This window comes from Helianthus annuus, chromosome 10 (genome assembly GCF_002127325.2).
Source record: "Helianthus annuus cultivar XRQ/B chromosome 10, HanXRQr2.0-SUNRISE, whole genome shotgun sequence".
Classification (NCBI taxonomy): domain Eukaryota; kingdom Viridiplantae; phylum Streptophyta; class Magnoliopsida; order Asterales; family Asteraceae; genus Helianthus; species Helianthus annuus.
In genome coordinates, this window is record NC_035442.2 from 105260801 (window position 1) to 105274836 (window position 14036).

At 35.4% G+C, this 14036-nt stretch overlaps 1 protein-coding gene and 1 long non-coding RNA gene across 2 annotated transcripts; both read left to right on the forward strand.

Annotated features, from left to right (window-relative positions):
- The first annotated feature begins 10184 nt into the window (after positions 1 to 10184).
- LOC110882131 lies at positions 10185 to 11675 on the forward strand. Its single transcript, XR_002560000.1, has 3 exons — positions 10185 to 10316; positions 10783 to 10836; positions 11334 to 11675. It is a non-coding gene; the product is annotated as an uncharacterized LOC110882131 (long non-coding RNA).
- Positions 11676 to 12398: 723 nt separating this feature from the next.
- Positions 12399 to 13735, forward strand: LOC110882078. The gene is made up of 2 exons (XM_022130176.1): positions 12399 to 12533; positions 13070 to 13735. The coding sequence occupies exons 1-2, from the start codon at positions 12399 to 12401 to the stop codon at positions 13733 to 13735; spliced, it is 801 nt and encodes a 266-aa protein (XP_021985868.1).
- The last annotated feature ends 301 nt before the right edge of the window (positions 13736 to 14036 follow it).

The window sequence follows — 14036 nt, forward strand, 5'->3', positions numbered from 1 at the left end:
ATCGAGCCTCGGCCTCCCAGACCGAGCCTCAGTCTCCCAGACCGAGCCTCAGCTTCCCAGACTGAGCCTAAAAATAATAAATAAAATATGCTCAACATTTGTTTATAAAAACGTTTTGGATCTGGACTTAAGTGGTATGCAGAAAAATGTTTTCGTGAGAGCCCTAGTGATCATAGTCTAGACTCGAGAAGGAATCCTAGTTCGCTATGATCAGAGCTCTGATACCAAGCTGTCACACCCTGGCTTTGCGGAAGCGTGGTTAATTTGGTGTGACTTCTTAATACCATAGCTTAATCATAACAAGCTATATGAAATAAAAATATGCAAGATCATCCATTGAAAATAAAATAGTAAAACATTGTCTTAACGGGTTAACACCCAACAACCATAACTTGTCTAAACATTACAAATGCAAACTTAACATAAACATGATTCAAGGACTGTGACTTGTCCAGGAAAGAGTCACAAGCCTCGAACCCTGGATGACCTCGGGCCTAATGCAGCGGAAAACAAGCCATACCGCGCCAGATCGTTAATTTCCTGAAATACATGTAAGTTGAAAAAAATCAACAATAATGTTGAGCGAGTTCATGCGAAAGTGCGTAAACAAACCTTTATCTTTATCAAAAACCTGGTATGTAGCAAATAAGGAAAAAGAGATCACCAATGGTTTGCAAGGCCATTGATATGTGTGAAGTGCAAGTAGGGATGACTCAAACCTAGCGGATTTATGCGTCGGGCACTAAGTCACCCCGAGGTCCGTTATGCTGGACCTGGGGCTGGGCTCGCTACACCCAGATAGATCTACCGCTCCTGTCCCTCGGTCCTACTACGAGGATTAATGGCCTCAAGTTGTGCCTACCCACTCACATGATCTAAGTAGTAAACCTCCTTACGCTAACCATACCATGTATAAACATATTCATAATCATAGTAACATGTATTTCACCCCCGCAGTTTATAAAACTGAAAACAGTTAAGAGAAAAGGGGGACATGAACTCACAGTGAGTGCGTCACAACACCAAGTAATCCAAATATCCAACTGCTGCGCAACGACCTACATGTGCTAATTCTATTAGACGGATGGCCGTGCCTTAGCTTTATAGTTTAATTTTTTCGGGAAACGGTTAGACAACCGTTCCGTGTATATACTTGGTAGTAAATCTCCTTCCCAAGGATGGGGGAATTAATACATGCGTGTTTATAATACTAAGTCTCACTTAATATATTTTATTTCTCATTCCAAAATATAATTATTTTTCTCAAAAATAATATATTTTCTCTTTACATAATACTTCCCAAAATAATATGTTGACAACATATGCGTTTATGAATATTTCCGTATAAAGCGTAAGTTACGTTTTGGCGATTTAAGTGGTAATAGTAATTACCGTTGTAACTTATATGTTTGTCGTATAAGCGTTTGTATTATTTCGGGTTCGACAAAGTTAGTAAATATTATTTTTACTCTAAAAATAATATTTATATATTTTCACAAAATAATCATAAACAGTGTGATGAAAAATATATTTATCGAATAAATATTTATCACTTTTAGTTTTTGTGAAAATCCCACCTCCCATTATTTAATAAATAAAGTCATGGCGAAATATAGTTTGAAAACATCTCAAAATAGTTTAACACTTGTAAATAATTCTAAGTGTTATATTTTTAGAAAATTTCGCCAGAGTTTCCCCTGTAACTGGAGGTGGCCACGCTTTCAAGCGTATCATTTTCTTTTACAAAATCATTTCAACAATTCTTCAAATCAACCAAATCAATTTCCGATACTTCAAACTAGTTTCAACACATTAAACTCGTAGACTAGTATGTAAAATCACATTATTATATGAACTTGTAGTTTTTCTAAAACTATTGTGTAGATCTCGTTACATTTAGTGGATCTATGTATAAAATAGTTTAGTCTTGTAAAAACCCCGTTTTTAGAACAAATCACTCTTTACAACTTCCCGACAATTTTTGTAAAAATTGTTATTTTGTCGGATCTTTCGTTTCACAAGTGTTCATACACTTGTAGTTTATAAAAAATCACCTTTGTAAACATGTTATCCAACTTATATAAAAACATGATTTTCTCGACACTTGGTTCTACGAATGTACCACTTATACATACGTAGATCGGCTCGTTTTAAATACCATTTTTCATGTCAAAACACTTTTACACAAGTTCATGTTTCCCGTGTGGTGGAGTTTCACCTTTTAACCCTTGTACAAAAGAAACAAGTGTATGTCAAGATTCGGGATCTTAACAAAGTCGGGTTAAACGATGATAAGAGCCACCACATCGTAGATCGGGTCTCTACAATCAACATATTCAAATACTACGACATTTACACAAGACGTGACCTTTTATCCAACGATTTTCATGTTTTAGTAGACTTTTTAGATTCAAAAGGTGGGTTACCGACTTTTAACCGTTAAAAATCCTTTTAACCACTTTAGATATGTTCAAGAACAAGTTTTAAATGTTATACCTCTAGCTCGGGGCTAGGGAAGAATCTAGTCGGAAATGACGTGGATAAAAGCAAATGCACGTGGTCCTCCAACTTCCGTTTGCTTCCGGCTTCCTTATGCGTGATCCCCGACACTAGTATATGCTTGGAATGGCAAGACACGAACTCGAAAATAGATGGATGGTGGTGGGTATGTTCGGCCGAGAGGGAGGGGGCAAGAGGGAGAGAGAGTTGGTTTGTGTGTGAGTCTTGTGTGTGTGTGTGTGGTATTTATAGAAAAATCAAGCTCCATCGTCCAACGGATCTCCATGTTCTCTAGATATCCACGTAATCTATTATAATATTCAAAAGTGTGTACCCTTAGTTCCATTGGAATGGAACCGGCCTAAAGGGGTGTGGGGTCGCCCGGTTGGATCTTGATCGTACAGTTAGAGTTTAGTTTGGTTAAGTCGGTTAACTTTAGGGATTAACCCCGTTAGTTGTTTAATGCGTTATAAAGCGGGTGTTAGGGTAATCAGGGACCCTAACTGGCTCAGAAAATTACCAATAATATTTCTGGCAATATTTTTATGTTCCGGGTATAGTCCGGTTGTTCGGTTGGATAGTAATCCGTTAAAGTGCTTAAGTAATCCTTTAAGCGTTGTAAATAATATTTTTAGCGACACAATTTATTCTGCAAAGTGTCAGGAATAATTCCTCATGTTTTGGCACTTTATTAGTTAGCTAGAAGCTAGTATGTAAATAAAAGTGCTGTGTTTCGTGCTTAGAATACGTTTTAGGCACATCCAATCTCTATATCTTATTCCTAGAGACGCAATTATACAACCCTTGTATCTCTACACACACTATGGGTGTAGTAAAATATTTCTGGCTCATACAGGCCTTTAGAGGCAGTGTCTGCCTGATGCTGGCTATATCAGCATATCAAATAGGTTATCCGTTCAAATGCTACTGTGCTTTTGTGCATCATGTTTGTCACTAATGTTCAGTAAATAAATAATGTAGTGACGGAAAAATCAAAGTATGATGCAGATATGTACAAGTATCAAAAATCAAGTAGCAGTTTATCATAAATCTCAGTTAAGCACAGTAATTAGGCAATAATTAATAGTTAATTAAGTCGTACGGATACCTGGTTTAGTGAGGGTTGTCACAATCTTTCTATCTTTCTGGGTCAAGTTGGTGTTATTTGGATCTATTTAAGAGAAGTGTGTGGTTCATTTCATCTTATCTCAGATATTTTGTTTGTTTCGTTCTTGTCTTCTCGCTTCACTCTCTCTCTCTCTCTCTAGGGTTTCGTAGTTTGATCTTGAGTTAAGGTCTCGTTCTCGTTTAGATCCTTTGTGAGTGAGTCTAATCATCATGTTGATGATCAGCAAGTGTTAGTTGTGAAGTTGTAAGTCTTGTATCTGATTTCATAGTTCTGTTGTTCTTCGATTGATAATAAAGAATTTTTTCTGTGATTCATGTTGTTTTTTGACATTTCTCATCTTGTTGTTATGCCACCCGGATTTGAGCCCGGTTTGATTCGGTTTAATTTTCGCGTGGTGAGATTTAGGAACGAAGAGGAAACACAATAGCGATCCGTATCGCGTTATCATAGCGTGTCAAATATAATGTGCCTATATTATGGATGTATTCGGTTGGTGTACGTTTTAACATAAATTTTGTTTGGAAATGAGTCGGGTCACATGTAATACGTGTACATTAGATGGTACAGATTTGAGTTACTTAATGTTTATGAGTCATGTCAAATACAATACGTTTTGGTGCTTATTTTTATAACGTTTTCAGTTGGTCTACATTTTGATGTTTATATACATGTCGGTATAAATTAAAAGTTGGTTTATGTTTCGACGTAATGACATTTTGACCCCCTCAAGTTTTGCGTGCTTATTTTTATTCATGTGTCGGTATAAATTCAAGTTGGTTTATATTTTGACATAATTCTTTCGAAAATGAGTCATGTCAAATATAATATGTTTTGTATTTTTTATAGACGTTTTCTGTTTGTCTTCGCTTTGATCGATAAGCAATTGCAAAAAAAATCAGTATCCTCAAAGCGCATTAAAAAAGACCCCCCAGAACGCAGGGAATCAATTTTAGTAATATTATATAATTAACGTTGTTCAACCTGTATATTATACGGGTACACAACCTAGTATATAGACTAAGTTATAATACATACAAGGAGAACAGACACATAATTTTACAGTATTTTAATATTTTAAGTACATGTTGTTGAACATTAAACTAGCTACTCCACACTTTTTAAATGGTCATAAAGTTTTCATATGTTAATATTAAAAAAATCACACAATAAAACGACCATTTTATTATCTTTATTTTTAGTATGATATTGTTAATTTTTTTTCTAAATTTTAAAAAGTTAACATGTTATGCGATAATCAAATATGTCTTTGTTCTTCGTTGCATCACTCGAGCACCCTACACACAGTAGAGTCAATCTTCAAAATCCCGTACATATTAATTAACGTGTATCCATGATTAGAAGAGTTGGGTGAAGCGTAGTTGAATAAAGTCTCATGAGTGCATTTGCATGAAGGCCGAAGGGCATGATGTCTCTCACAATAATTTTATAATTAATTAGAGAGTAGTCCAATTCTTTTTTTAAGCAATGATCTACCTTATAAAAACTATTGTACTTACCAACAGGACAAAGCTAAAGTTATAGCATAAACCAAACATTGCTAAAAAATATATATATTGTTAAACTAATTATGAAGTTTGTATGCATGAGTACACATTTATATACCTTATCCTAAACAACCATAATAATGAGGAGAGAGTTTGGTGGACAATTAAAAGGTCCCTCACCTACTATCAAAGAAAACATTTCATCATCAAACCAACCTGTAAAGCATCAACATCATACCCTTCTTAGAACATACCTGCCTTCCTCCCTCCCTAACTTTCATTCTATATACAACCATACAAACCTACCTTCTTCATATAAACACACAGAAACAGGTCCCAGACCCCAGTTAAACAGATCATGAGGAAAGGTTGTCGAAAAATGTGGTGGGCGACCAAGAGTTTGCCGACAGAATCAAGAATGGATATCGAGCAGATTCTCAAAGCTAAACTTGAAACCATCAAAGAAGAAACTGAGGCTACGGAAGATAGTTGTATGGTGCGTGGTATATCGAAGCGCAGGTGTTCGATGATGATGAAGGAGAAGAAGTTGTATAAGAAAAGGGCAATGGGAGGAGCGTTTCGGCCTCGAATCGGCTTGAAGTTGAAGGATTCTTATATGTTGTTCATGTCTGGTTTTGTGTCCAAACGATGTTTGGGTGCGATTCCTCAGTGCTAGTATTATAGTATTTATGTTTAGTTTACTGTTTTTAACTTGTCAGCTTTGCGAATTGCGTTTGTACTTTGATTTTTCAGTACCAAGTGCACGTGGGTATGCTTTTCTAGCTATGTAGCTACCATTTTAGGTGTGAACTTTGTTGATGAATGGGATTTCAGTCTTGAGGTATATGTATATATGAATATGTGTGACAATCATGCGGTTTCAAGAATATATATTTATCAATATTATCCATATAGAGGTGATTTGTATAGGAGTATCAATTGTGTCGGGTTGAAAGAATGAATTGATTAACCTGGACATGACTCCTATGTTAATTAGTGTTAAAGATATCTAATTTAACACATACATACCTAAAATGGTGTAATCAAAAGTCAAGCCCTTTAACTCATTTACCAAATTTACATAAAAACTTTTAGTTTCGGAGATATCACATAGAAGTCCAGACTAGTGATGCTCGTAAAAGCACCCGACAATACAATGGATCGATTGTTAACCGGAGAAGATGTGTAGAAATCGATGGTGGAATACTAAGAAACTTAGAAATGACATCGGGATTTTATTGGCTTGGGGAGTGTTGTATTGTGTTTGTTCAATATCGTTACAAGATTTTATTCAGAAAGTACACTTTGTCTTCATGGGTAGAGATTCAAAACTAATTAAAAATGGTTAGTTAGAATCATAAATCAAAAAATCATATATAATATTTTAAATTTTATTTTATTTTATTATATATTCTATAGTATAACATTTATAATTGTGAATAGTATTAAATTAACATAATAATCTTTATTGCTTTTATGTGACTTTATTTTACAGTAATACCATATTATTGTTTTTTTTTTCTAAATAATTCATATTTTTAACCCTAAATTTTAATATATTTTTTATATAAACGACTTATATTTATACCCCTAAATTTTAAAAAATTTATACAAAAGTTTAATAATAATTATTTTCTTATAAATCGTTTGCGTTTCAATCCCACAAACTTTAATATAGTTATCATACGACTCTTGAAGTTTAATATAGTTAATTTTTTTTAACAAATCTTTAGATTAAAGCCTAAATGGTCTAAATTAACCCTTCAATACATCAGGTAACAAATTTAATTATTGTTTATACTTACCTTATCATAGTTAAGGTTAACTTTTAACTGAACAAACGTTTACATAACCATGTTGACTGCTTATTTTTACCGTTGAATAGATTAAAGTCTGCATGGTTTGTTACAACCCATCAATATATTATGTAACAAATTTATCATCGCCAGCATCCTCCTATGACTCGCCGCAAAAAGCGAGCTCCTATACTAATATAATAACAAAACATAATGTGAAGAGTAATATTTCATGATGGTCGTTAATCTTATGTTAGAATATTATAGTTTCTTTTATTTATTAATTTATGTTTCTAACTTTAATTAAACTTTAATCTTATTACCATATAGCCTTAAACTTTAATAATTCTTTTTTTCCTTATAGATGATTTATGTTTATATCCTTAACTTTAATAGATTTATTTTACGAAAGTTTAATAATAATTTTTTTCTATAAACAATTTACGTTTTAATTCTCAAACTTAATAGAGGTATTATACGGGTCTTAAAGTTTAATAAAGTTATTTTTTAGAGAAAAATACTCGGATAGTACCTGTGGTTTGTCTATTTTTCACCTTTAGTCCCCAATTTTTGCAATTTCATTCCCGGATATAGTCTCTGGCGCGGATGGAGGTTAGTTTTTGATGTTAAGTGAATGTTAAATTACTAAAATGCCCTTTGTTATTAAAAAAGAACTTAAATGTAAAAACATATAAATTAATTCAGGTGGGGCCCACATAATTTATTGTAAACCTATCCCCCGTTTCTCTCTCGTTCACTATAGCCACCAACATCAACCACAACCACCCTCCACCGGAGAACCACCACCACCTTCGTCGTACGTCCACCATCCACCATCCACCATCCTTCATCTCCGCCATTGGTTATGGCTGCTGCAATCAAGCTACACCCGCCCCTGATTTAAAACGAGTTTATTCGCCTTTCATTAACAAATTACTATACTTTCTTATTAGGGTTGATAAAATTTCAAATTAGAACTAATAAAGGAACCATCAGGCTACTTTTTGTCTGAAATAATCATCATAAGTGTGACTAATATGATTATGACGGAACTTGTTTTGCAGTATCATTTGATAATGTAAATGGGGAGTGTAACTACATTCCGAGTCCGAATTTAGCCCAAATTTCATGTAAAACTAGTAAAGATCAAAATGCATTTATTGGACAAATGCAGGTGTGTTGAATCAAGAAGAAAACCGAGTCAAACCAACCATCTCCTACAACTCAAAAGGATAGCAAAAGATCAAAAACTCCAACCAACAATGGTGGAACAACATGCAGCCAATCAAATGCATTCTGCCGGCGAGGATCTGTTCCGTCGAGGATCTGCCGGCGAGGATTGCGTTTTGAAATTGAAGCGGCTCCAGCTAGCTCCCTCCTTTGGTCTGAAATTTGGTTTGAAATTTTGTGTTGGTGGGATGAATGGAAAATATTCAAAGAGGGGTTGGATTTAATGGAGTTGAAGGTGGTAGTTATGGTGGAGGTAGGTGGTGATATGATGGTTAAAGGTGGTGATAGGATGAAGAAGAGGTGAGGTTGGGGTGGAACCCACAAAGTTTTTTTTTTAATTAATTTGTTTTTATTATTTAGGTGAGGCCCACTTAAGTTCAGTTGTATTCTTTGGTTTTTAACTTTTATTTTTAACAGCTTTTATTTTTAACAGAGGGGGTACTTTTGTCATTTCACATCAACTTAACAGAGAAAACTAACCCCCATCCACGTCAAGGACTATCGGGGAACGACATTGCAAAAGTTGGGTACTATAGCTGTAATTTTAGAAAGTTACGGACTAAAGGTGAAAAATGGGCAAACCATAGGAACTATCCAGACACTTTTCTCTTTTTTTATTTATAACAAATATTTGTTTTTTTTTTTTGTCTTTTTTAAAGTTGAATTCTTTTTTCATTTTACTTGTTATTTATTTAACTTATTATAGTTAAAGCTAACTTTTAACTAGATATATTTACTTAACCCTGTTTATTGCTTATTTTTACAATCGTTTAGATTTATATTGTCTACAATAACCGATATATGTTGTAACAAATGCATCATCGCCAGCACCCTTCTACAACCCGCCGCAAGCACGATCTCCATACTAGTTTAAATACATGTGATAGATAATTACCAAGTTGTAACGGGCTCACCATTTAACTTTTTAATTTTGTAAAGAACACAATGGGCTCACCATTTAACTTTTTTATTTCGTAAACCACACAATTTAACCATCAGAATGCCACCTACGATATTTATTACCATATGAATTTTGAAAAAAAATTACCATATGAATTTTGAATTTTTTTTTTACTATTATTACTTTTAAAAATCAATACTAATAGAAATAAATTCTGGTATTTATTAAAACTTAACTAGGTCTATGCCCCATGAGTTGGTCCCGAATGATTTGATGGCAATGGTCTTCTAGTTTTATCAATATAATAATAGAAAGATTAATAGCATGCAGCCATTTACATTAATGGTGAGGGGTGTGGGGATAGTGGTTTAGGACATGGATTGTCAAAATCATGATTAGTCAGCGATTAATCGTTAGTCGGCCGGTAACTGAGTAATTTTTCGTTAATCAGTCCATTAATCGCTAGTTGGACCTAGTCGGGCCTAGCCGGCCGGCCAAAACTCGACGATTCCGGCAATAAACCTGTATATTCCTGCCCAAACCTCTAAATTCTGGCAAATTTCCAACCAATCCATGTGAATTCCAAAAATTAATCTTGTACGCTTAAAAAATGAGTTGAGTAAGAGTTAAAACCTAGCTACTTAAAATATTTACCTATAAAAATGTGTATATGTATACATAAAACTGAAAATTACATATAAAAAACCTGATCCGATTAATCCCGAGTAATCCCGAATAGTCGCTAGTCCCCACCTCACTGGCCGACTAGCGACTAGCGAATTCTCCAACCTCGGGGACATGATTCGCTTACACCACCCTCTCTCATTACATGTCAACTATGAGCCTCCTTGCATTAATTGGGGGAATTTGATTAATGGTGGAGGATGACGGGGATCATGATCCATATCATATAGGGTGGTGGATAAGGACGATGGATAAGAGTAGAGTTGTAACACCCCAAAAATGTTTATTTCACTTAGGATAAAATGTAGAAATAAATGGGATAGTATTTAAATTTAATAAGTGACTGAAATCAAGGGACTAAAGTTGTAAATGCCTAAAAAGTTAGGTTACTAAATGATATATGTCAAAAACCCACACACAGTACGTGTGTGGGGTTCTGGTCGATCAACAGAGAGGAGAAAAAGGGGATTGAACCCTAGTTTATCAAAAATCCACAAGAATCAAGTGAAATCTTGAGAAAATCGAAAATATAAACAACGAATTCTAAGCTCCTACATCTGTTCTTCGAAGTGGTAAGTTCGATTTTATGATTTAGCAAATTGTAAGAAATGAGTCTTGATCAAATCAGATTTGCATGATATGAAATTTATGAAATTAAGTTAAGATTATGATGTAGGATCAGAATCATGTCTGATTTCTAGCAATTTTGTTGTTAATAGCCGAGCCCCAAATTGATGAGAAGTTACTCGGGTTAGAATGATCAAGTTTTGATATATGTGTGTGTGTTGTTGAGGAATAACCTTGTTTATGATGTAAAATCACTAGATAATCTGATATAGAGTAAAGCTTAATTGATTGTTGTTGAATGATTAAAATAATTAGCCTAGAAATATATGTTAGTGAGATGGGTAAATGTCCCGAAAATGCGAAACCCGCCATGTGTTTGATGAAATGCTTGAATGAACAACTATGTGTAATTTAGAAAATAATGGAACGAAATCTCGGGTATTTAACGAATGAACGGATGTGTTGATATAGGCGTAAAGGAAGAGGGCTCAAGTTTTAAGAAGTCGGAAGGCTCACAGGATCGAGGTATGTTCCGTTGCATACAAAACTTTACTTATATTTTGTTAGTAGTTATATAGAACAACCCTTGTTATAATGATTATTCCATGTTATTATGATTACGGTGTTAGTAAATGAATATCAAATCCCTTGCGGATTTGGTTATGCTAAAACAGAATTATGTTAAACTATGCAAGTCGACCGGTTCGTGTAAACTAGGTCGAGTAAGGATATGATACCATCCGACTAGAACGGGTGGCCGTGTAAGCAAAATTGTATGTATGAAGTTCAATCCGTTATACGGATAGAACGGAAGGTTCATGTTGAAAGCAAACAATCCGATGTTACCGGGTTGTAAACGGTACGCTTGAATCTCTTTATGAGAATATATGCCTTACCCATTAAAATGGATAATTCGAATGCATAATGATAATGAATGAATTTAAGCGAATGCAGCCAATAAGTGGTATCGTAAGCAAAATAAGTAATAGAACTAACTTTTTAAAACTTGTTGTTGAATGTAGGTAAATCCTCGACTTAGGCGTATGGACGGCTTGGAACGTGCACACTTGATTTACGCCCGCCTCACGCTTCCGTCATAAATTATTTTGATATGGGTTAAGTTTTTGGTCATATGTATTTAAGCTTATGTAGTATGTCGATATCCTTGTAGTTGGGTAAAAACTTAGTAGTTGTAGTCATGTCGTGTCCAATGTAAACCTTGTCTGTCTTGGGTTTTGTCAAAGATGTTAAATGTTGAAGTTTGTTTATGTAAAACAGGTTATTAATGGTCTTAAATGAATAGGTCATGCCGAAATTTTCAAAAATTTTCCTATTTGTTTTACACATCATATTAAGTAAGGTATGGGGCGTAACAAGTTGGTATCAGAGCCAAGGTTTGAGGGATTCGAGCACAGGTAGTAGTGCTTGAACTCAAACTGACGGCTCGCTTGAAGGTGTGCTCGTCCCAAGACCGCTAAGAGGTAAAGATTTAAATTTTCGGTATATGTAATGTTGTCACGGCATGAGTTTTAAGTTACGTATGCTAAGAAATGATAATGTGGGTAGAATGAGAAGACCCTGGACGCGTGGGACTGAAAACGGACCCAGGAAATGCTCGAATCAGCAAAAAAAAAAAAAACAAGTTCTGCAGCGATTATACAATAGGGAGGCCGTCGCCGACGCCCCCTGTTGATCCGACGCACTAATTTCCTGTCTACGGACTTAATGGGTGACGACCCCTTTTTAGAGCCCGTCGCCGACGGCTGCTAGAAATATGATCCGTTGAAAGTTGTTTGTTTTGTTTACTTTTCATGATTGGGATTCGGTATGATCTAAAAGACTACTAGAAAATGAAACAAGATCCTTATAAACATAATAAAAAGGATACTTATGATCACAATCTGTGATCATAACGAAAAAGGATTCGTAAAGAGTTGAAAGTAATAACGTGGGTAACATAAGTCGAATGACGAAACTTAGTGATCAAAATTTCGAATTATATGATTACAATTGTATTAAACAAAGGTTGAAGAATGTGCTATATGAAAAGCTTGTGATTTCTGATGAATTAAAACGTCTTTTTGTAGATGTCCGAAGTAAGAAATGTTAACGATGATAATGATGATAACGATGATATGGCTAGACAAGAAGCATTTGAGAACAAAGTCACGGAAGTAGCGGAAGGGGTTATGCAAGCCAATCTCCCACGATTGGCTCAAGAGGTAGAAAGCCGGGTTTGGGAGTTGTGGATGCTATGATGACTAGCAAGATCGAGGAATTGAAGGAATTGATTGAAGGGTCCAAAAGTAAAAGCAAGGAACGACGATGCACGTATAAAGATTTCATGGCATGCCATCCTGCAACGTACGATGGTAAAATCGACCCGATTGCATGCCAAAGATGGATTTCGAACATAGAAGCGGTGTTCATACGAAGTCGGTGTGATAAAGAAGATCAGGTGATGTTCGCTACTGGCCAACTCACTTTCCAGGCGAAAGATTGGTGGGATGCGCATAGTAAGGAAATAGGTGAAGAAAGGCTACAAATGATGACTTGGCAAGAATTTAAAGAGCCATTCATAAGATACCACTGTCCTTAGTCAGCCATCGATAAGATCCAAGAGGATTTCTTACGCCTCCGACAGAAAAACGAGACGATAAATGAGATCTCGAACATTTTCTTGGATAGGATGAAGTTTTGTGGAGAGTTTGTGCAAACTGAAAGAATGAAGATCAATCGTTTTTACGGTATATTGAAGGCAGAATTTAGGGAGTTCATCACTCCCTCGAAATGTGAGACCCTTGATGAACTCATCAATCTAGCGCGGGATAGAGAAATTGAAATCAAGTGGCAAGAAGAACGTGGTGAAAAGAGACCAAATGAAAAGGGTGCAAGTTCGAATCCATCTAAAAAGGGAAAGTTTCAAGATCAAGGGAGGAAGGAAAAGTCGAAAGGTGGAATTACTCCTTGCAAGACTTGTGGAAAAGTCCATACTGGAGAGTGCATGTTAGGCAAGAAGGGGTGCTACAAATGTGGTAAGGAGGGACATTCATCTTATCAATGTCCGAATAACCCGAAGACTTGCTTCAATTGTTTCGAAAAGGGACACATCAAATCTGAATGCCCAAAACTCCAGCAAGAGTCAAAAAAAGAAGATAAGAAGCAAGAGGGTTCTAGGGCTAAAGGGAGGATGTTCCAAATTACATCCGAAGAAGCCAAATCTCACCCGAATGTGGTCTCAGGTATCTTTCTATTAAACTCCATACCGGTTTATGTTTTGTTCGATACTGGAGCCACTATGTCATTTATTTCGAATGAAATTGTACAACATCCTTCATTTAAGATTGAACGAATGCCAATGCCTCTAGAAGTAGAAATAGCCGATAGTAAGATCTATATGTTACATGAGATTTGTAGAAATTGAAAATTCACTATAGAAGATGAGGAATTCGATATTGACCTCATACCTATGGTTTTGGGGGAATTTAAAATGATAGTGGGAATGGATTGGTTGGCACGACACCATGTAGAGATTAATTGTGAAAATAAGATAATGCTTGTCCAAACTCCAAGTGGAAGGCAATTGAGTATTCAAGGAGAGAGAAACGTGGAAACCAAATTGTGCACCTTTGTCCAAGCTTTCAAATACGTACTTAACGGGAGTAGAGCATACCTAGCTTATGTAGTAGATGCCCGACAAACCCTCCTGAAGCTTGAAGACGTTG